The following is a 22660-nucleotide window of genomic DNA, read 5'->3' as shown; positions in this document are numbered from 1 at the left end:
CCTTCACTCAGGGCCTATTTACTCCTGTTTACACACAATTCTTACAAGTTTTGTTACTAAATTAATATATATTTATGCAAAGGAGTCTGATTATGTAGTTTCCAAGTTCAAAGGACTTGTGACTAGAAACAACGAATGAGGTGGAAATAGTAGATTTTGTCGGGGGTAAGAATAACTGTAAATCAGGCCAAAAAAAGTTGAAAAAACATATCAAATTCAGAATGAAAGTAGGGTCAAACAGTGCTAAGACTTTATGGCAGACTGCAGAAATAGCCACAATTCTGTGCAGCTTCCCCTATCAGGAGGTAGAATCTGTTTCTCTATCCCTTGGATGGGGCTGGCCTAGTGACTTGTTTTGGGCAAAGAACATGGAAGAAGTGACATGTGAATTCTGACTTGGGTCTTAAGAAATGTTGCACATCTGCCTTCTTTCTTTGAACCCTGCCAGTCACCATATGAACAAGCCAGGGCTGGCTTGGTGGATGATGAGAGAGATGTGGACCAATCTCTGTGGCCTCAGCAGACAGCCAGCCAGCCCCCAGGAGGAGGGCCTCCTCGCTGACTAGAAGGCCCTGCCCATCTGAGACCAGCAGAAGAACCACCACCCAGTCTGCCAACACTCCAAATCAGGACCTAAATAAATGGTTTTGGTTTGAAACCACTAAGTTTGGGGTGGTTTGTTAAGCAGCAAAAGCTAACTGATACACATCTCCATGGCCTCAAGGTACAGTAGCATTCTGCTTTTTAGTAAAGTAAATGATGTCATTGAACCCGATTTAACAAGAGTAGGATCATCCTCTACTAGTCAGTTCCTCTTTCACTAAATAGTCACCAAATCCCGTTAGGGCTACCTCTGTCGTGTCCGTGCCTCTCTCAGGGTTGTTTTGAAATGATAGTGAGAGGACACAGGTAAGCACTCAGCACAGCGGCTGGTGTGCAGGGAGTGCTCCATGATGAGGCTGCTGGTATTATTTCCCACAGCTGGGCCCCTTCTCCATCCCCCCCCGCCGCAACTGCTGCGCTAAAGTCCAGCTTCCTTCCTTGTCCTTGGACCACTTCTCCTGCAGAAGAGTAGGTTTCAGGGGAATGAGGAGGAAGGGTCTGTCTTATATGTATCGGGTGGGAGGTGCCTCTGAGGCCTCTGGTAGCTGGTCCCCCCAGGTGCTTGGATGTGGTGTTCCCGGTCCTCAAAAGTGGTGAGTTGGAGCTGAAAATTTGGGTATTACCAGCACATCTGTGAGGATGACCTCCCACGAAAATGTAAGAAGAGGGCCCAGGGGCTTCCCTGGTGGTGCAGTGGTTGAGAGTCCACCTGCTGATGCAGGGGACACAGGTTCGTGCCCTGGTCCGGGAGGATCCCACATGCCGCGGAGCGGCTGGGCCTGTGAGCCATGACTGCTGAGCCTGCGCGTCCGGAGCCTGTGCTCCGCAACGGGAGAGGCCACAGCAGTGAGAGGCCCGCGTACCGCCAAAAAAATAAATAAATAAAAAAGAAGAGGGCCCAGGATCAAGTCCTGAGAACTGAAACACAGACACAGAAAGAGAAGCCTGAGGAGGAATGAAGACGGGGAGGGAAACCAGAAGTTTAGTCACAGACGTCAGGATAGCTTCAAGGGAGGGAGTGGTTACCTATGTCAGACGTTACTTGCCAAGACATTAAGTGAGAAATGTCTGGGGTGTCACTATGTGGGTGTCGGTGGCCTCGGCGGGGACAGTTTCCGAGGAGTGTGGGAGCAGAGTTCCTCCCCATCGTCCTCCACTCGGGAGTCAGTTCTACAGGTTGGGTCCTTTTCCTAACAGCCCCAAACCTGGGACAGGCACCAAAAGCACACCTTTAACTTACATTGTAGCCCACCTCCCCATTTGTACAGATTATCCGTATAGACTCAGGACTGACAGGCCTTCTAGAGTATGGCCATCAGGTCTGGAAACAGAGATGACAATATTCCATTGTACTGAGTGCAGCTTTCCTTTTTTGCTGTGTTGCAGGCTTTGGTGGCCAAGAGCAGACAGCTCCTCGTGGATGAACAGGAAGTACTTGAGACTGAACATGCTCAACACAGGGCCTCTGGTCCCCACCTGTGCTGCTCAGTCACCCCTCTCAGAGGCTGACAGCTCCAGCCCTCCAGTTGTGTAGGCTCCAAACTCTGGAATCCTGCTTCTGAACAACCAGCTGTAAGCTGGGGTTTCCCACGCATCCCTCCCCAGGTTCAATAGTTTGCTAGAATGGCTCAGAGAACACAGAAAAACATTTTACTGATATTTATGGGCTTATTATAAAGGCTACAACTCAGGAATGGCCAGATGGAAAAGATTCATAGGGCAAGGTAGGAGGGTGGCTGAGCTCCCAGCCCTCTCCAGGTGTACCTCCCACCCAGGTGTACCACCCAGCACTTGAAAGTTTTCACCAACCCAGAAGCTCCCCGAATCTTGTTGTTCTAGAGTTTTTATAGAATTCCATCTCCAGTCCCCAACGTTGGCTTTAGAGATTGGGGGTGGGGCTGAAAGTTCCAACCCTCTAATCACATCATCCTTCTGGTGACCAGGCTTCTGGATAGGACTGGTCACCAGAAAGACCAATTGATTAGAGAGCTGTAAATTTCAAAGGTAAGCTGCAAAAACAGTCTCAACATAGAAGGGATTTCTGTCAGCTCTTTGTTATAAATTCTTTTACTTCATGATTTTTTTACATCTTCAAAGAGGGAATGTTTGCCTTTAAAGAATAAAATTGCTTTTTGTCCGTATTCTATGTTGATTCTCAACATTCAAAGCTTAATTCTGGTAGAGGAAAAGCGGGAAGTTATCCCACCCCTCTCACTGCCAGGCTTTGCTAGGCACCCAGATGTACTGCGAGTGGTAGAAAAATGCAGGAAGGCTACACAGGATGTTCATGTGAGATTATCCACACGCATCTGAAGGAGAGATAAACAGCACACACGTCACTGCAGCGGCAGAGCATGACATTTAAGGTCTGGCACATCTGACCCAGCTGGAGCACTGGAGAACAGTGTGTACTGCGGGGAGTTTGCATCAGATGCGAGTTCTGTGCGGACAAAGCGCTGGCCTGTGTCTCTGGGATGGAGCAAAACATGCCTGACCGCTTCCCACTGAAATCCCAGTTGACATTCGGGCATTTAACCAGAAAGCCACATCTGACTTAAGTAAGGCTGAGTAATCAGAAGTGATTTTTTTAATCTCCTGAATCACCCTTATCATTCACTCCATCAAGGTAGTTTCTCTACAGCAAGTGAATAGCATAAGTCAAGAGGCTGGGACAGGGGCCTGACAGGGCCTCCCTGCTGGAGGTGGATGGAGCGGGGTTAGTGCCTGGAGGCAGAGTCTTGGAAACGGCCCAGGCTTCAGGCAGTCCATCCCCAACGCACCCCCAGATCTGCCAAAGTGCTCATTCTCCCAAAGTCAGAACTCCATGCCCTGTTGGGAGTGGGATCTGTCTGTTCTGCATCTGCTCATCATTCAGAACCTCAGGAGCTGGCCCGGGACTGTCCTTGGCAACTGGGACCATGCTCGCTGGAAAATAACAGAAAACACACATGCTCTGTCCTATGTATGATACACGTATGTCCTCTGACCTTCAGACCCGTGCAACCCAGGTCCACAAAGCCTGTGGATGGGTCTTTTTGCAGGTGTGTGTGTGAAGCTTTATTGAGTTATAATTCACATATCATACAATTCCCTCATTTCAAGTGTACAATTCAGTGGTTATTAGTTTACTACAGAGCTACCCAACTATCACTCTGAAGAGAAACCCTGAACTCTTTAGTATTTACTCCCCATCTCCCCCCAATATTCCCTTCTCCCTGCTCTAGGCAACCACTGATCTTCCCATATCTAGAGATCTGCCTGTTCTGGACATTTCTTTTTTTTTTTTGGCTGTGTTGTGCGGCATGCGGGGTCTTAGTTCTGCGACCAGGGATGGAACCCGTGCCCCCTGCAGTGGAAGCGTGGAGTCCTAACCACTGAACCGCCAGGAAAGTCCCTGTTCTGGACATTTCATATACATGCAATCATACTGTATGTATGGTTTGTGACTAGCTTCTTTCACTGAACATGTTTTCAAGGCTCATCCATGTTGTAACATGGATGAGTACTTTACTTATTTATTTATTTGTTTTCATTTATTTTTATTGCCAAATAATCTTCCATTATGTGAGTAGACCAGATTTTGTTTATGCATTCATTAGCTGATGGGCATTTGGGTTTTTCGACCTTTTGGTTGATTTTGGATACTACTGCTGTGAACATTTGTGTACTCATTTTTGATCCGACATATAAATTAGTTGGGCTTCTGGGGTTCCAAACCCCTTGACACATTCATAAATATTGTGTGTACACGTGCTTTTCAAGCATGACGGTGCAGAAAATCCATCAGGCTGACTAAGTAAGTAAAGAGCTTCTGCCTGGATAATTAGCACAATCTCCCAGCTGGCCCTCGAGGCCCCATACATGCTGCCTGCCTTTTCGTGTGGGCCTTCAAGTCAGACAGACCTGGGGCTGGGGAGCCTTTCCACCACCATGTCTGTACCTCACACATGATATTGAGGTCTCTGAGCCTCTACCTGCTCATCTGCAAACTGGAGACACTATCAGGATATCCTACCACAGGGGCCTCCTTTGATGATTAGGAAGATAGTGTCTCTTAAGTGCTGAGCAAAACTCCTGAGTCAGTAACTCCTGGGTGTGACACTTCTATTACCTGGCCAAGGCAAAACCCCTTGACCTCAAAAACATCCTATGCTTCTCCATTTCTTCATTTTTGCATCTACTATTCTTTCACCTGAAATTCCCTCCTTGACAAAGCCTCCGATTCCGATGAAGGACCATTCATCCTTCAGGTGTGTTTCAAGCTCCATCTGAGCCCCCTAGCCCTGTTCATAACCCCTGTGACAGATAATGTTCTCTTTCTACTTTGCATCTCCTGAAGGTTGTTTCTCTTAAGGCACTAAACTGACACCACCTGGTGAGCAATGGTTTGTGTTGGGTCTTCTCATTGGCCTTGGCCCTGTACCCAGAGCACCAGCCAAGCCCCTCTTCACCAACAGGACCGCCCAAGGGCCTACACTCCTCTCACGTGCTTTCTTTCAAGGGACCCAGCAACACAGGCAATTCCCCCTTTCCACCTGAAAGCAGTTACAGAGCAGCCAGGCCCAGGGAGGACACAGAATAAACTGGGCACTTAAAGAAATGCCCCTCGTGAAACTTATGACTCAGTGGGTGAAACCAGGGTGCCAGCCTGAGTGATGAAGCATCACGGAGCTGAGTCCAGGCGGGGCACGAGGTGGATCAAGGGGGACTAAGGGTCTAGGAAGGTTTCAGAGAGGAGTTAATGCCAGTCCTGATGTCGTGAAGACCTGGTGGGCAGAGGGAGGGAATGAAAAAGCGTGAACAGAGGACACCAAGAGGAAAAGGGGGGAAGGACCGGGGGTGGGCAGGGAGCAAGAGAACAAGAACGAGCCTGCTTGTGCTCCAGTGGGAAGATCCGGGGAGGGCTTTGTTTTGTTTCTGGGTCGCAGAGGCCCTGGATATTGCTTCTGGGCTGCAACACGGGAGTTGGCAGAGAAGACAGAAAGGCTGACAAAATGCAGGAGGAGAAAGAGAACAGGATCTCGGCCTGGAGGAAAGTGGTGGGAGGGGGATTTGGAGCTTAGACTTCCTCCTAGAGGCCACTGGGCAAGAAGCGAGGGTGGAGGCAGAGAGGTAAGTCTGACAGGAAGCTGAGGAACAAAGGAGCTCCACCTGAGAGTGTCAAGGAGGGTGAGTCCTCAGCGGAGGGGATGGGGAAGAGGAAGGTGGTTTAAGGGGGATGATGAGGGTCATAAAGGCCATCTGGGGACAGGGAAGAGAGAGGCCCAGGACTGCTGGGCAACTTGGCACCTTCAGAGTTTGGAGACAGTGAGGGGAACGTGGCCCTGACAAATGTGCCAGAGTGGCTCCCCCAGGGCTGCTCAGTTACTGGTGAACCAGCGGAGGCCAATGGTGGACCCACTCCCGGTGGAGGATGATCAAGGAGACAGAGTGGAAAGGCAAGGGGGTCAGTGCATTGATGGCCCTTAAAAAAATGGTGGTGATGTCTAGGCAGGATAGGGAAGAACTGCGGCCTTAATGGTGGAGCTTCAGGTCATCCATAAGATCCAAGAGTAGGCTTGGGAGGCATGAGAGTTTGAGGGATAGAAATATGTGGCCAGAGAGAGGATGGTAGAGCTTAAAATTCCGGAGGTATATTCATCAAGAAATACAATATGCTTGGGCCATAAACCAAGTCTCAATAAACTTAAGAAGATTTTGCAACCATCACCACAATTTAATTTTGGGACATTTCCATCACCCCCAAAAGAAATCCCATACCATTTGCAGTCATTCTCTATTCCCACCCTCAGTCCTAGGTGACCATTCACTTACTTTCCGTCTCTACAGATTTGCCTTTCCTGAACGATTCATGCAAATGGGATCATACAATATGTGGCCTTCTATGACTGGCTTCTTTTACTTAGCATAATGTTTTTCAGATTCATCCATGTTGTAGCCTGTATCAGTAGTCTGCTCCTTGTTACTGTGGAATACCATTCCATTGTACGGATATTGCACAGTTTATTTATCCATTCATCAGTTGATGGACATTTTGAATTATTTCCAATTCTTGGTTATTTTGATAATGCTACTATGAATATTTGCATGTAAGTCTTTGTGTGCACATATGTTTTATGTCTCTACCTAGGAGTAGAATTGATGAATCCTATGGTAATTTTATATTTAACCCTTGAAGAAACTGCCAAACTGTGTTCCAAAGTGTTTGTGCCATTTTACATTTCCACTAGCAATGTAGGAGGTTTCCCATTTCTCTACATCCTTGCCAACATTTGTTCTTGTCCATGTTTCATTATTATAGCAATTCTAGTGGGTATAAACTGGTATTTCATTGTGGTTGATTTGTACTTCCTTAATGATGTTGAATATTAAGCATCTTTTCATGCACTTATCAGCCATTTGTATATCTTCTTGGGTGAACTATCCATGCAAGTCCTTTGCCCATTTTTTGATTGGGTTGGTTGTCTTCCTATTATTGAGTTATACGAATTTTTATATATTCTAAAATCAAGTCCTTTGTCAGATATATGATTTGAAAACATTTTCTGCCAGTCTGTGGCTTGGATTTTCATTTTCTTAATAATGTTTTTTGAAGGGAAAACATTTTCAATTTTGATGAAGTCCAATTTATCCATTTTTTCCTTTAAGGACCATGTATTAGGTGTCAAATATAAGACATCTTTGCCTCACCCAAGATCATGAAGATTTTCCTCCTTCTTCCAGAAGTTTTATAGTGGAATTTAATTAGAAATCAAAAATAAGATATGCTTTAAAAAATGTACAAATATATGAAAATTAAACAACACACTTCTAAATAATCCATGGTTCAAAGAGATAATAAGGGAAATAAGAAAATATTTCAAACAGAATGATAATGAAAATATATGTCCATAAACATGTAAAAAGCAAACATTATAAAAGGGCATTTATTAAACACATGCCATGTGCATCGTCTCTTCCAGTTTTTTTTCCAGTATTGTTTTCCTCTTCTCCTTCAGAGTCAAACTTCTCAAGAATGTTTATCTTCAAGTATCCGTATTTATTCATGTGTTCATGTCCTCCCCCTACACTCCTTAGTAGAAGGCCATCTGGCTTGCAATGCTTCACTCTGCTGGCTTAGCGCTTACTGAGGGTCCCCATGATCCCCTGGTGCTAAATCCAGCAGAGATGTTTCTGTCTTCATCTTACTTGTCCTCTTGGCAGCATAAATGTTGTTCTCCTCTCATTTTTGGCCTCTCCTCCTCACTTTCTGTCATGTTTGTGTCTCTCAAAGATCAGCCTGAGGCCTTCCTTTCTTCCTTCTTCATCCTCTCTCCTTAGAGGACCTCATCTATCCCATGTCTTCAACAACCATCCGTACACAAATGATCTCATATGTATGTTCCCAGCCCAGATCCCTCCTCTGAATCCCCACCCATAAATCCAACAGCCTCCTTGTGTACCTTCTCTCCACTGTTCTCCAAGGCATTTCTAACTCAGCTGTCCACATCCAGACTCATGATTTTGCTCTTCCAGCCCAAGTCCTCTTCTGAAATTTCTTCTTTCAGTAAATGGTACCATCTACCCAGCTGCAAGCCTGGAACCTCAGAGTCATCTGATACGTCCTTCTCTTTAAATCCCTATATCCGATCTGTCATTACATCTTATTGATTTAACTTTATTCTTTTTTTTTGGCTGCACCACGTGGTTTGCAGGATCTTAGCTCCCTGACCAGGGACTGAACCCACGCCCTTGGCAATGAAAGTGCGGAGTCCTAACCCTGGACCACCAGGGAATTCCCAATTTAACTTCAAACATCTCTCATATAGTTGATGTCATCTCTATCTTGGCTCCCACCATCCCAGTCTCTCAATGAAACTATGGTCCAGCCTCCTAGACAGTTTCCCTGAATCCACATGTACCCTCAACCAACCCATCCTGGGGTCACAGAGGCTCATCACATCACAATCGTGCCACGTCTCTCTGCTGCTTCAGTGACTCTCAACAGAAAGACCAAACCTTAATATGGTTTAATTGGCCTGTCCTGATCTGGTCTCTACCTGCTTTCTAGCCTCTTCTCTGAACCACACTCCCTTTTCTCTGTGTTCCATACATTTCAGTCCTTTATCAGTTCCTCACACTGGCCACTTTCCCCTCTAACCACATGGCCCTTGCACATGCTGTCCCCTCTGCCTGGAGCATGTTTCCCTCCCCTTTCTGCCACGTTAATTCCTATTCAACACTCCTACCTCTGTCAAGCATCATGTCCACAGGTAAGGCTTCCCTGACCTCCCTGACAAGGTCAAATGCCCAATTATCATCAATCTCCATATCTCTTCTTAGCACCCATTGCAGCTGCAGTTCTGGCATTTAATTTGGGTGATTATATGATTTGGGTTGGCTGCCCCAACAAGACTTTAAGTTCCATGAGGGCAAGAACCATATCTGGTTCTATTCATTATTGTATCCTTAGCACCTGGCACAAAGTTTGGGCACACAGTAGTGAAATGGAGCAAGACGCTATGGTCCTTCCCCACCATGTCCTCGGCCTGCCTTTTGTCTCTAGAAAAATTTTAGCCAAAGGATAAGGTTAATCAGAGAAGTGAGAAAAATACAGAAGCAAAGGAAAACAATCAAATAGGACAAAACAATAATAGTTTAGTCATTAAGCAAAATCAAGGACCTTTAGTTTGGGACTTCCCTGGTGGTCCAATGGTAAAGAATCCACCTTACAATGCAGGGGATGCGGATTCCATATCTGGTCAGGGAACTCAAATCCCACATGCCACAGGGCAAATAAGCCCATGCGCCACAACTACTGAGCTCACTTGCCTCAAGTAGAGAGCCTGTGTGCCGCAAACTACAGAGCCCACGTGCCTTGGAGCCTGCGCACCAGAACTAGACAGAAGCCCATGTGCAGAAAGGAAGAGCCTGAGCGCCACAACTAAGACCCAACACAAGCCAAAAATAAATTAAAAAATAATAAATAAATCTTAAAAAAATGTTTTAAAAAAAGGATCTTTAGTTCCTCCTCAAGGGCTATAGATAATATTCTAAGCCATGTCCTGTGAGCTGTCTTATAGATACTGAAATCCCCACCAGGTGGAAGAAGTTAACTACATGAGGACCAGACTGTAGCCATCACATAAGCTGCCACAATTCAGAGAATTGGCCTCAAGGAAATGGTAACAAACCGACTCTGGAGCTGAAGATTAACTGTACTTAAAACAGTCAAGATGATGGTGGTCAGGCCACCACAGGACCAATTTCAAGACAACCGTCAGAGCTGACTGTGCTGTTTCTATATGTAGCCCCCTCCATCCACCTATAAAAGCTCTTGCCCCCTGATTGTCAGTTGGAGTGCGGGGGAAGTCGGCTTTGGATAGGAGTCTGCCCTCCCCACCACTTGCCAGCCTTGGAAATAAAGCAAACTTTCCTTTCCACCAACCTTGCCTCTTTATTGGCTTTTGAGCAGTGAGCAGCTGGACCCACTTTTGCTAACAGATTTTGGCTTCCAATGTGAAGCTGCACTCTCACAATATCTGGCTCCTTGGAGTTTTCTCCAGCAGAGCTGCCACCATGACGATGCACCGGGATGGCTGCAAGGAGCCCACTGCTCATGGTTTGCTGGCCCTGAGAGGGGGATTTGGGGGCGTTCCTAGCAGCTGCCAAAACCATTTGTTTCGGGGATCCTCCCTGTTTCTGCCCTGCTCGCCGCTGGCTGCCAACGTACGCTTTTCCTTGGTGGAACAGAAAGATGCCTCTGGGCGAGCTGATGAGCTCCAAGACCAAGGTAGGTTCACTGGTGTGTACCTGGGCAAACTTCTCTTTTGAGCATGAGGTGCTATTTGGGCATTTTGCCAATTGGTTCTGATGTATGTCTGACATTGAGAACCATTTGTGAGCACTGAGTGTCATTTGGGCATTTTGCCAATTGGTTCTGATGTGTGTCTACCATTGAAGACCGTTTGTGTTGGAAAGTGTTTGTTTGGGACTCCATATTGGTCATTCTCTCAGAGGATCTGTGACAGTTCTGTCTTCTGGTGTGTGAATGTGTATTCCATTTGTGTCTTTGGTATTCTTGTTGCCTTTTGTAAAATGAGAAATTCAGGTACAGTTCATTAGAAAGATTTTAGCTATGACACTATGACTAAAGAAAAAGAAAGACGATTTCTTAAAACACTGTGTGGCCACCAACAGTATTCTTCAAACTCAGAAAAAAATTGGTTAAGATGAAATTTTTTTTGAAATTCCAAAACTGGTTATTTTTGTATATGCAGTTAGAGAAAGCTAGCTTGATAAATACTTTTTTTTTTTTTCTCAGAATTCTGACCCTGAGAGAACAAAAATATGCTTAGGAGAAAGTTTGAAGTTAACTCTTAACACGTCCTTGAAATACAAACACAGCTCACTTTGCCTGAGACTTCAGCCTTGGGTTAATTAGTAGAACTTCAAGCCAAAAAAAAAAAAAAAGAAAAAAAAAAAGAGAGGAAAGAGGACTTAGGTGTATTAAACATACATCTGGTACCACATTAAAGAGCAATTGTGCATGAAAAAAATGTATGTTTTTAGAGGTTATGGAATATGTTCTTAAGTTTGCCAATCAGAAAATGCTGGTATAACAGTTTGATTACTTGTTTCTTAGTTTTGTTAAGGTTTTAAAGGGTTAAAAATTGTAATATGTAAAAATGATAAGGGAAACATTTCAGTATGTAAAGCAAGTAGGATGTGTGTTGTTGGCAAGAGAAAATATAAAGAATGGAGATATTTTTGTTTTCTGTTGTTTTTTTTCCTTTGGCCATGCCATGTGGCATGCAGGATCTTAGTTCCCCAACCAGGGATCGAACCTATGCCCCCTGCAGTGGAAGTGTGGAGTCCTAATCACTGGACTGCCAGGGAATTCCCTGGAGATATCTTTGTTGAGGGATAAAAGTAGAATAATTTTGTCCTAAAGCTGGTTGCTTCTGGATGGGAAAAAAATAAGGGACAAATTAATATGGATATAGAAAGTATCCTTTTTTTGTAAAAAAAGGTATTTTGAGAAAAGAATTTTGTACATTGTTAAGATCAATTAAGATTAGATTGAATTTAATTATGTAAATGAATTTTGTTATTAACAGTAAGCTGGTACAAGGTGGGAATCTGGTTTTCTCTCTGTTAAGAGAACAAAGTTTTCCTGGAATATTGAGCTGCTTTTGAAAACAGATTGTAAGTTTCTTTATCTATCTAATTTTGAGTTTTCCAGAGGGCCCCTGAGGAATCTCAGAGATAAATATTGATAAGAAATTTGAAGAATTCTAATGGAAAGCTACTGTTTTTCTTCTAACTATACTTCTGACACCAATGTTCAGGATGGAAAAAAGTGTCTAATGAAGTTGTCACAGAGTATAACTACTAATGATGTGTATCACTGCTGGCTTTAAGTTTACTGCTTAAAGCACATGTACAATGTTTGTGTGACAACTGGGTATAACTGATAAAATGTATAGCCTATAAAATGTTCCCCCATCAACAGGCTTTTCTGTACTTGTTTGTTATGTCTGATTAGTTTTCCCCCAACGTAGGTGACTAGACAAATATATAAACAAAAAGTAGGTCTAGGGCTTCCCTGGTGGCGCAGTGGTTGAGAGTCCGCCTGCCAATGCAGGGGACACGGGTTCGTGCCCTGGTCCGGGAAGATCCCACATGCCACGGAGCGGCTGGCCCTGTGAGCCATGGCCACTGAGCCTGCACGTCCAGAGCTTGTGCTCCGCAACGGGAGAGGCCACAACAGTGAGAGGCCTGCGTACCGCAAAAAAAAAAAAAAAAAAAAGTAGGTCTAGCACTGAGGGACATGAATGGACCCAGAGTAGGCAACTGAGCCATTATGGCAACTGAGCCACTATGGCAACTTGGAAAAATACATTGATTATCAATGTTTTCTATTTACAGTTGAAAGGGGAAAATGATAGAAGAAATTTTCACATATTGAGGTATGGGGAAGTCATTCTGTCTTATACCTGATTTAATTTGAACTTTAGGCTAACCAAACAGTCTGTATATGGCCTATTAAACATACACTGTACATCCACTTTAACCATTAAGGAAAAAAATACATTCAGAGAATAGTATAAAAATACATTTTGGGGCTTCCCTGGTGGTGCAGTGGTTAAGAATCTGCCTGCCAATGCAGGGGACACGGGTTCGAGCCCTGGTCTGGGAAGATCCCACATGCCGCAGAGCAACTAAACCCGTGGGTCACAACTACTGAACCTGTGCTCTAGAGCCTGCGAGCCACAACTACTGAGCTCGCGTGCCACAACTACTGAAGGCTGCACGCTTAGAGCCCGTGCTCTGCCACAAGAGAAGCCACCGCAATGAGAAGCCCGTGCACCGCAACAAAGAGCAGCCCCCACTCGCTGCAACTAGAGAAAGCCGCTCACAGCAACAAAGAAACAAAGCAGCCAAAAGTAAATAAATAAAATGAATAAATTTATTTAAAAAGCTGATCTTTAAAAAAAAACATTTTGATTATTATCCTCATTGCAATATGACTACTAATTTTCAAATGTTTGTCCAGGTACTATGACAAGGCAATCAAAGACAGAGGTAATGTTTTCATAATACAAAATATTGATGCTAAGCTTGGAACATGAAATTATTTCCAACTCTGTGTCCAGTCCCCAAATTAGGCAGGACTAGGCCCCATTTCACCAGGAAGTAGCCAGAGCAGTTGTCACCCCATTCCCTCAAAGATTTGGGGGAAATTGGAACAGAAATGGAACTAAAACCAAGTTCCTCTGCCAAGTTTATGATTAACCTCTCTATCCAAAACTTTATTCCCTTTCTTGTTCTATACCTGTCCCTCATCAAGATTGGGGAGTATCAAAGAAAAGGGGGGATTGAAATGGAGCAGGACCCTATTGTCCTTCTCCCTCCATGTCCTCCACCTGCCTTTTGTCTTGTAGAAAAACTTTAGCCAAAGGATAGGTTTAATGAGAGAAGTGGGAAAATACAGAAGCAAAGGAAAACAATCAAATAGGACAAAACATTAATAGTTTAGTCATTAAGCAAAGTCAAGGACTTTAGTTCCTCCTCAAGGGCTATAGATAATATTCTGAGCCATGTTCTGTGAGCTGTCTTATAGATACTGAAACCCTCACCAGGTGGAAGAAGTTAACTACATGAGGCCCAGACTGTAGCCATCACATAAGCTGCCACAATTCAGAGAATTGGCCTCAAGGAAATGGTAACAAACTGACCCTGGAGCTGAAGATTAACTGTACTTAAAACAATCAAGATGATGGTGGTCAGACCACCGCAGGACCAATTTCAATATGACTGTCAGGCTGACTGTGCTGTTTCTATATGTAGCCCCCTCCGTCCACCTATAAAAGCTCTTGCCTGGGGGCTTCCCTGGTGGCGCAGTGGTTGAGAGTCCGCCTGCCGATGCAAGGGACGTGGGTTCGTGCCCCGGTCTGGGAGGATCCCGTGTGCCGCGGAGCGACTGGGCCCGTGAGCCGTGGCCGCTGGGCCTCTGCGTCCGGAGCCTGTCCTCCGCGGCGGGAGAGGCTGCAGCAGTGAGAGGCCCGCGTACCGCAAAAAAAAAAAAAAAAAAAAAAAGCTCTTGCCTGCTGATTGGGGGCGGCGGGGGAGTCAGCCTTTGGGCAGGAGTCTGTCCTCCCCACCCCCAATTGCTGGCAACCAAAATAAAGCAAACTATCCTTTCCACCAACCTTGCCTCTTTATTGGCTTTAGAGCAGTAAGCAACTGGACCCACTCTTGGTAACAGTGGCCACTAAAATATTTGTTGAATGAATAACTGAGTTATGATAAGGGCATCTAGGATGAAAACAGGACTTGAAGTGGAGAAGACAACGGTGAAAGAAGACATGCTGATGTCTTCAAAGAATAAAGGAGAGTGAGCAGGCAGTAAAGTGGCCAAGGGAGAGCTGAGGATCGTACAGACAGTGGTGGATGCCCCCAGGGCACAGGGGCACTTTCACACGGAGGTGAGGGTGTTCTGAGAGTATAGTTAGGCATGAACAAGAGAAAACAGGTTCCCCAGATATTCACCCGGTTGCCTGGGCCAGATTTTCTTCAGGATAAAGAAGAAGGGTTCCTCCTAGGCACTTTCCAAGGGGACTATGATTTTTCTTAAAAGAAGGAGGAAGTTTCTAAAGAAAGTTGTCAGTCAATGAAAATGGGGTAGATGGTGTACCTTCATGCTGACCATTGCACCTTCAAAGATCTGCCATGGTCCTGCTCCTGAGAACTGGGTAAACTTCCAAAGAAAATCTTCCACTGCCAGACTCACACAGCATCCCATTAGCAGCTCTTTTTGATTCTCAATCAGAGACTGAAAACCAGACGTCTGAGGCCTGAATTCAAACACTTCCCATGAAGACACATACCTTGGTCCATCCGGAAAACTGGATAAAGGTGTCCTGGGGCAAGTCTGGGATCCCACTGGGAATAGAGAAATTAGCCATATAAAAGGCCGGGAGTGTGTAGTCAGATGGGCTGTGGGCACAGCCGCTGTCATGGCCATCCCAGGTCCCCAGGTGGCTGCATACTGCATCCTCCATGTCCAGTGGGAAGATCTCCCAGTCGGTGAGGATATTGGAATCAAGGGTCAGGTTAGAAGTAAGACCCTGTAAAGGAGAAACAGAGCAATGAGCTGGGGGTGGGGGTGGAGGGAGGCTTCAAGTGACTCTGTGTTCCAGCCTTGAATTCCTGGGAAAAGCAAACTGGGATATGAAACACAAACAGTATATGCAGACTCAAACGGTGTGTACATCAAAGTGACAGATCTGGCTTGAAGCCAGAGCTTTTGATCTCAAATCCCCAATCTTCAGTTTTTGGTTCAGAGACATTGCTAGAATGGAGGAAATGATGGAATTTGAGGATGAGAGAGTGAGTGGAGGGGGGGATGCAAAAGAACATCCAGCCCACTGTAAAAGGATAGAAAGGGCCGTGATGATGATAGGGAGCCTCAGACTCACATTCTGAAGTTGATCTATTTGTCCAGCAGGGGCAGGGGCCTGGGGTGTCCATGGCATCAGCCACTGCATTGAAGCCTTTGATCATGGTTTATCTGGCTTTCTCTTCCCAGCCTTTTAAAAAATTAATTAATTAATTAATTAATTATTGGCTGTGTTGGGTCTTCATTGCTGTGCGCAGGCTATCTCTAGTTGCAGGGAGCGGGGGCTACTTTTCATTGTGGTGCGCGGGCTTCTCATTGTGGTGGCTTCTCTTATTGCAGAGCACGGGCTCTAGGGTGCATGGGCTTCAGTAGTTGTGGCACATGGGCTCAGTAGTTGTGGCTCACGGGCTCTAGAGTGCAGGCTCAGCAGTTGTGGTGCACGGGTAAGTTGATCCACGGCATGTGGGATCTTCCGGGACCAGGGCTCGAACCTGTGTCCCCTGCATTGGCAGGTGGATTCTTAACCACTGTGCCACCAGGGAAGTCCCTCTTCCCAGCCTTTTATGAGGGGAACTTCTCCAACCCAGTGGGATCCCAAATTAGTCCCAGGACACTTCTCAATACCAAGCCTCAATCGTCCAATTAGTAATTCAATAAGCATTAACAAGGCAGCTGTGTGCCAGGCTCTTTGCTGGGTCCTGGGGACTTAGACACCTCATAAGCGTCCCCATCACTCTATAGGTCATCGTGGCCTGTGACAGCCAAGCAGGAAGGCCACTGATTACAGCCTGAGCACAAGGACTGTAGCAGGGACATTTCTACTGGAGACAAAAGTGGCCCCTGTATGGCTATTCCCTAAGAGTGTCATTGCCTTGCCTCCGAGGTGTCACCAGGAGGGTCAGGAAATAGCCACAGACACCTGTCCTCTCCTAGAGTGGGTGGTGTCATCATTCCCTCAGTGAAGACTTCCCTCCTCTAGCAGATGGTGAGCTACCCATGGGGTAGCCTATATCTCAACATCCTTGCATCCCCCAAAGCGCCTCACGGAGCATGTGCACTGAGTATGAGCTTCACAAATGTTTGCTGAATAATGCTCTCAAAATGTACATTAGAAAAACGTATATGGACTAGACACCTAGGCACAGACTAACCAACAGAAGTGAGAGGCAGTGCACCAAGGGAAAGGTTCAATTCAAGAGTTTGTCCTGGTTCATCCACATCCAGAAAACAGAGCAGACCAAATGCTAAGCTGGCTTTGTTGGCAAGGGAGTGCCTTTTGCGACCTCAGTGGGTTTTTTAAGCAAAGGAAAAGCATGGTGCAGTGGCTTTCTCCCCCTGTTTCTTACTAAAGGATGACTGAATTCAAACGCAAAGGAAGGTTTCTGTTTGCAAAGCTCAACTTTCTCATCACCTGCAGAGGAAAACAGTTCTTCAAAACAACCCAACTTCTAGGTTGCAAAACAAATCAGGGTAGGTTCACTCATCAAATACGGAAGGGTGGGTGTGCTTTTAAAAATTACTTCTATGTGAACAGGGCTGGAGGGAAAGAGTGTATGTGGGAGTTTTTAAATGGATTTACAGAAACTTCCCTAGTGGCTTAGGCACAGGTCAACCTTTGAACCTCACTCCTAACAGGGAAGCTAGGCCTACCTTAAAATCGTTGATAGAATTGCCATAGTTCACACGCCCCATGTTCTCCACCAGGAGGTCCAGGGTGGCTCCAGCTTTCCCTGTTATGTTCAGGGTGATCACAACATTTCGCTCAAGGACTCCGTGGGGGACCTGTCAGTTCAATGCCAAATGAGAATTAACTAGGGTGGGAGGGTCAGCAGAGAGGCAGCCCACTCAGTTAATTCAGCACTCATTTTCCTGCCTGGAAATGTCACCAGACTTGGGAGGAAATGCTCTGATGGCTCCTTTGCCCAAGTTACTGGCCAGACGCCCACATTCCTGAAATCACTGCTTTCTACACAAGAAGATCAGCAGACTCAGCTCCCAGCAAGGAAGGGGCAAGGCTGGTTTCCTTAGCTCTGGGATGTTTTGTTGTGCATCTATTTTTATTTTTAAATTTTGTATTTATTTTTTATTTTTATCTTATTTTTTTTTTTTTTAATTTTTTGGCGCCACTGCACGGCATGTGGGATCTTGGTTCCCTGACCAGGGATCAAACCTGTGCCCCCTGCAGTGGAAGCTCAGAGTCGTAACCACTGGACCACCAGGAAAGTCCTTTAGTTTTTAAATTAAATTTTTATTTTATATTGGGGTGTGGTTGATTTACAATATTGTGTTCGTTTTAGGTGTACAGCAAAGTGGTTCGGTTATACATACATACATATGCATTCTTTTTCATATTCTTTTCCCATATAGGTTATAACAGAGTGTTGAGTAGCCTGTGTATCTATTTTTAACAGAAAGGGGATAGAGGCAAAAATTCCAGGGGAAGATTCCTAATACAGGAACCTCTTCACGTTCTCACAGCAAAAAGGCAGTCACAAAAAGTAGCTTCTAAACAACATGGAGAGAGGAGACAAATGAGATAAAATCAGTGAGTTAGGTGGAGTAGTCTCACTTCAAAATACCTGATATTAACCACAAAGGTGAAATAACAGAATGAGGGGAAACAACAGGTGTTTTAGCAGCAACATATTCCTAGTTTTTTTAAATGCAAGATTTAAAAAAAAATGACCGTAATTCACTAAGACAACCCCCAGATTGGAATTTTAGAAACAACTGCTGCCAGTATACACATAATGTCTTAGACACTTGCTGCCACTGAAATTAAAGCCGCTAATGACAACAGAACGGAAATATTTTCATTAAAAATTTTCTGAACAAGTTTTCTTGGTTAGGAAAAATCTCTTCATGTGTTTTTTTTCACATGATTGTTTCAGTGAGAGGAAGGGAAATCCTAAAATGTTATCTTTACTTTGCTACAAAACCAAAGCCTTTGTGTCTTTTAGCTCTAATTATCATGAACAATCCTACAGAATATAATTTCTCATGTAATGAAGACCCAAAGTTAAATGAGTCATCTGGGGTGTACAGAACGGACCCTGCCCTCCAGGAGCAAAGAAAACATGGGTGACACACATGGTCAGTCAGAGGGGGATGGCCCTGGACTTGGGGCAACCAGGAAGCTTTCCGAGGAGGTGGGGCCTTAAGCACAGCCCTGCGGTTCGGATGGGTGAGGGGGTGTATCTCAGGTAGATGGAGCACAGGTGAGGCTACATCAGCAAGAAAGGGGCACAGCTAAGGGGCATCACGAGGAGGGGTAGAGCCTGAGGATGGAAAGGCAGCAATGGCCTTGACTGTCATGTTACCAAGTGCAACCCATAAACCTCCTCTCCCGTGGAGGCAGACCCACAAGTACAGAGAGAATTCTTACCCCATCCACAGAGACGTAGGCCCGATCGTGGACGCCATTGAAGGGCGAAGAGAGGGGTGTTGGGTTGCTGCAGTCTTGAGGAAGTGTTGTTCGGTACAGCACAAACCCAAAGTACTGGTTAGAGAAGGATGCAAGAAAAAGACATTCACGTTAGGAGAACTTGGTCACCCTCGATCTGTGTGAAAGTGACATTTCTAAAACCAGAGGAATGAAATGCTTTCCCAGCCTCGGCAAAAATTCCATTTGAGAGAAGGGAACTGGCTTCAATCTTCAGGTCACAGAATAAAACTATCACAGCAGCGAACTGCAAGGAAGCCTGAAGAGTGTTTTGTCAAACGTCAGCTCCCCTCCCACAAGAGGGAACTGGGCCCTGGAATGTGTTAAGTCATTTGCCCAGAATCACTCGGGGGATCCCATCATATATATCCCAAAGTTATTTCTGTTACCTCAAAAACCAGAACCAAAGACAACAACAACAAAAGGCAAATGGCAACAGAATGCTCGGTAAAACATTCTCCAGATTCTTGGGCTAAATCCGCGCTAACATACAAAACAAGAGTCAATCAGAAACTGTTTAAAGTGGAGGCACGAGGGAAACCAACAGAGATGGGGGTGTAACCTGTCGCTAAGTCAGAAAGTACTTTGAGAGCTGGGATCCCTGGTCCGAAAGGTAGGGATCCATCAGCCTCGGTTCGTGGCTTCCTGCTGTGGCCATTAGCTGGGGGAGGTGGATAAATCCTGAGTCATACAAGAGAGTCCAAATGGAAATCCAGCAGGGAACAGAGACAAAGTTCCCTACTCCTCAGGTCCCAAAAGCAAGAAAGTGCACCCCAGGTAAGTGGAGAGGTGCCTTGCAGGAGTGGAAGGAAAACGCTAACACACGTTCCTGTGTTGCAGGAAAGTGCTGAACTCAAGAAATGCTATTGCTGTCGCCAGCCAAACCTTCAAGTGCAAGGATGCCTCCCTCCCAGACCCCAAATCTTCATCTCTCTCTTGTTTTTATCTTTTGAAAGTACCAAAGTGGTGAGTCCTAGCTCAGAGGCCGAGGAAAACTTAACCAGGGGTTTCCAGGAGGGGAGCAGAAGCTGAGATCTTCCCTGCGAAGGCAAAGCTGAGGCCTCTGGGGATGGGGTGGGGGGCAGCTGCAGGGGTACCAGGGCTGCACCCCACTCCCTGCCGCTGTGCCCGCCAAGGGGGTTGCTGGAAATAAATCTTCTATGGGCTTGTCTCAGATCTGAAACAGCCAGGGCCCAGGAGCCCCACCCGATCCGAGAGCACTGCCTTGGCCAAAGATGAGAGAGCAGAAGGGGTCTGAGGAAGAACGAGGGCTGCCGGTGTCAACACATGAGCCTGGGATTCACTTCCCAGGTCCCTACTGCTCCGTGTCGTGTCTTGTCTGATGTGCTCAGACCCTACTAGGTGGAGAAGACAGGTAGATGAGGACGTGGACGTACAGTCAGTGTGTGTTAGAACCAGAGAAAGAACCTACCCAACGCTAATAAAAAAGTGTGGGGTGGGGAGCTTAATTAGTCATTTTTATTTATCACAAAGCAGTGCTGTTGGAGTGAAATCACAAGTATAACAATAGTAACTGGAGGCAGAAGATGTTAGAGTGAGATCAGATGTGCTATTATTCCTTCTAGAAGGTGATCTCCCTGGGAGGTCAGAAAGGAGGGCCGAGATAACTTTCCATTTCAAAAACGGGGCTGAGATCCTAAGTGATCAAACTGAACATTGAACCAAAGGCAAAAAGTGACCTCATGGGCATCCTGAAATGGTGCCCTGAGAAGAACACATCACCGCTGTCACGTTTGCGCCAAAAATGTTTCACTGAATCTAACCAGTGAGAGGCCATATACAAAATTGGGCTGACCTCTTCAGACATGTCCATGTCATGAGAGAAAGAAAAAAAGACTCAGGAACCATTTCAGATGAAAGAAGACAATGTGTGATCATGAACTGGAAACTGGACTGAAAAACAGTTAAGCTATAAAGGACACTATTGGAATGACCAGGGCTACCTGACTTTGGAATGTGTATTAGATAATAGGATTGTATCAATGCTAAATTTCTTTCTTTTTAAAAAAATAAATTTATTTATTTATTTATATTTTAAATTTTGGCTGCGTTGGGTCTTCGTTGCTGCGCGGGCTTCCTCTAGTTGTGGTGAGCTGGGGCTACTCTCTGTTGCAGTGTGCAGACTTCTCGTTGCGGTGGCTTCTCGTTGCGGAGCACAGGCTCTAGGCACATGGGCTCAGTAGTTGTGGCTCGGGGGCTTAGTTGCTCCGCGGCATGTGGGATCTTCCCGGACCAGGGCTCGAACCCGTGTCCCCTGCATTGGCAGGCGGATTCTTAACCACTGTGCCACCAGGGGAGTCCCAATGCTAAATTTCTTAAGGGTGATCATTATTTACAGTCGTGTAGGAAAATGTCCTTCTTAAAAATATATGCTGTAATATTTAAAGGTGAAGTGTCATGATGTTGACAACTACCTCAAACTGCTGGAAAAAAAAAAGCAGTTGACTGAGTATACACACAGAGAAAGATAAAGCAAGTGAAGTAACTGTTAACACTTGGTGAATCTAGGTGAAAGCTTTACGGGTGTTTGTTGTACTATTCTGGCAAGTTTTCCAAAATAAAAAGTTGGGGAAAACTTTCACAATAAAGATGGGGCTGTGGCCTGGAGATTAAACACACACACACACACACACACACACACACACACACACACACACACAAGATGTACTGTTCTTGTTCTCTTCAAAAGCAGGAAAAAATCTCTAATAACCTAATCTATTAAGAACACAGTCCTTCTACCTTTGAGCTAAGGACAAATAATTGTCTTTTTTGAGTAATAAAATAGTGGTTTTCCTCTGATACCTTTTAAGAAAGATTAATTATGTCCTAAATATACTCATTTTATAGCTTGTACAGAATTATGCTGAAGCAGGTTGAGCTACTACCTATCTGATAATAAGAAATGGGGGGAAAACACAGGAAAGATCAGCTCATCATGTAGTACTTAGAACTAAAGAGAGCGTGGAGATTCATGGTTAATTTATGTGGGGTCTGATTTATATACTTACCATTTTGGTCTCTGTGTTCAGAACAGGCAGTGCAGAAAGCACATTTTTGCAAGTAGAAAAAAGGTGAAGCATTACCTTTGAAGGCCTACCTGTTTCACCTGGATAAATGTCAAGGGATAAACGCTTTTTACGGGTCCAGAGGGACACAGAATGTCGAGAGCTTCCTCCACTGTCTTTAACTGAAAAGAAACAAAAGCATCATTCACTCACTGTCACCCCTCCCTGGTAATCACAGTAGAGAATAACGTCATTGACCAACCCCTAAATAAATTGAAATGGTTCAAATTCTACTTAGTGTTGTCCCCCAGTCACCTTCAATCAATTCCATCTATTCCTTAACCCTGGATGAAAATTAACAGATGATAAACTTAAAAATAGTTTCAAACATAGCTATTTGCAAACACAACCTCCTGTATATGAAAGGCTCTTAAAATGCATGAAAACCAAAGCTCTGTAAAGCCTTCCCACCACTCCCAATGAAGTAGCTCCGACTGTGCCCTCCTCTGAATTGGTCTGCAGCACATTTCCCACGCCTGTATCACTTTCCAGTTGTTTATACCACTGCTGTCCTTGCTGACCGTCAGCTCCTTAAGGGCAGGGTCTGTACTGTGCTTACCTCCAATGCCAGCAGAAGGTAGACACTCAATTCATACTTACGTTGTGTATGCTTGCAGCTCACGGTGTTTATTCTGATGCAATAAC

General features: G+C 45.2%; 1 protein-coding gene across 2 annotated transcripts in view; it reads right to left on the bottom strand.

Annotated features, from left to right (window-relative positions):
* GLB1 (galactosidase beta 1) overlaps positions 1–22660 on the bottom strand; it is a 92690-nt gene that overhangs the window by 6578 nt on the left and 63452 nt on the right. For both annotated transcript variants that reach the window (XM_082637546.1, XM_082637545.1), the window contains 4 exons: positions 22048–22137; positions 18873–18986; positions 17138–17269; positions 14976–15215 (listed from right to left, as the gene is read on the bottom strand). In XM_082637546.1, coding sequence (XP_082493672.1) covers positions 14976–15215; positions 17138–17269; positions 18873–18986; positions 22048–22137 — 576 coding nt within the window. The remainder of the gene's footprint in view (positions 1–14975; positions 15216–17137; positions 17270–18872; positions 18987–22047; positions 22138–22660) is intronic.

The sequence above is a fragment of the Mesoplodon mirus genome, assembly GCF_964341445.2.
Source record: "Mesoplodon mirus genome assembly, chromosome: 12".
NCBI classification, from domain to species: domain Eukaryota; kingdom Metazoa; phylum Chordata; class Mammalia; order Artiodactyla; family Ziphiidae; genus Mesoplodon; species Mesoplodon mirus.
This window is presented reverse-complemented; position numbering and strand designations above follow the sequence as displayed.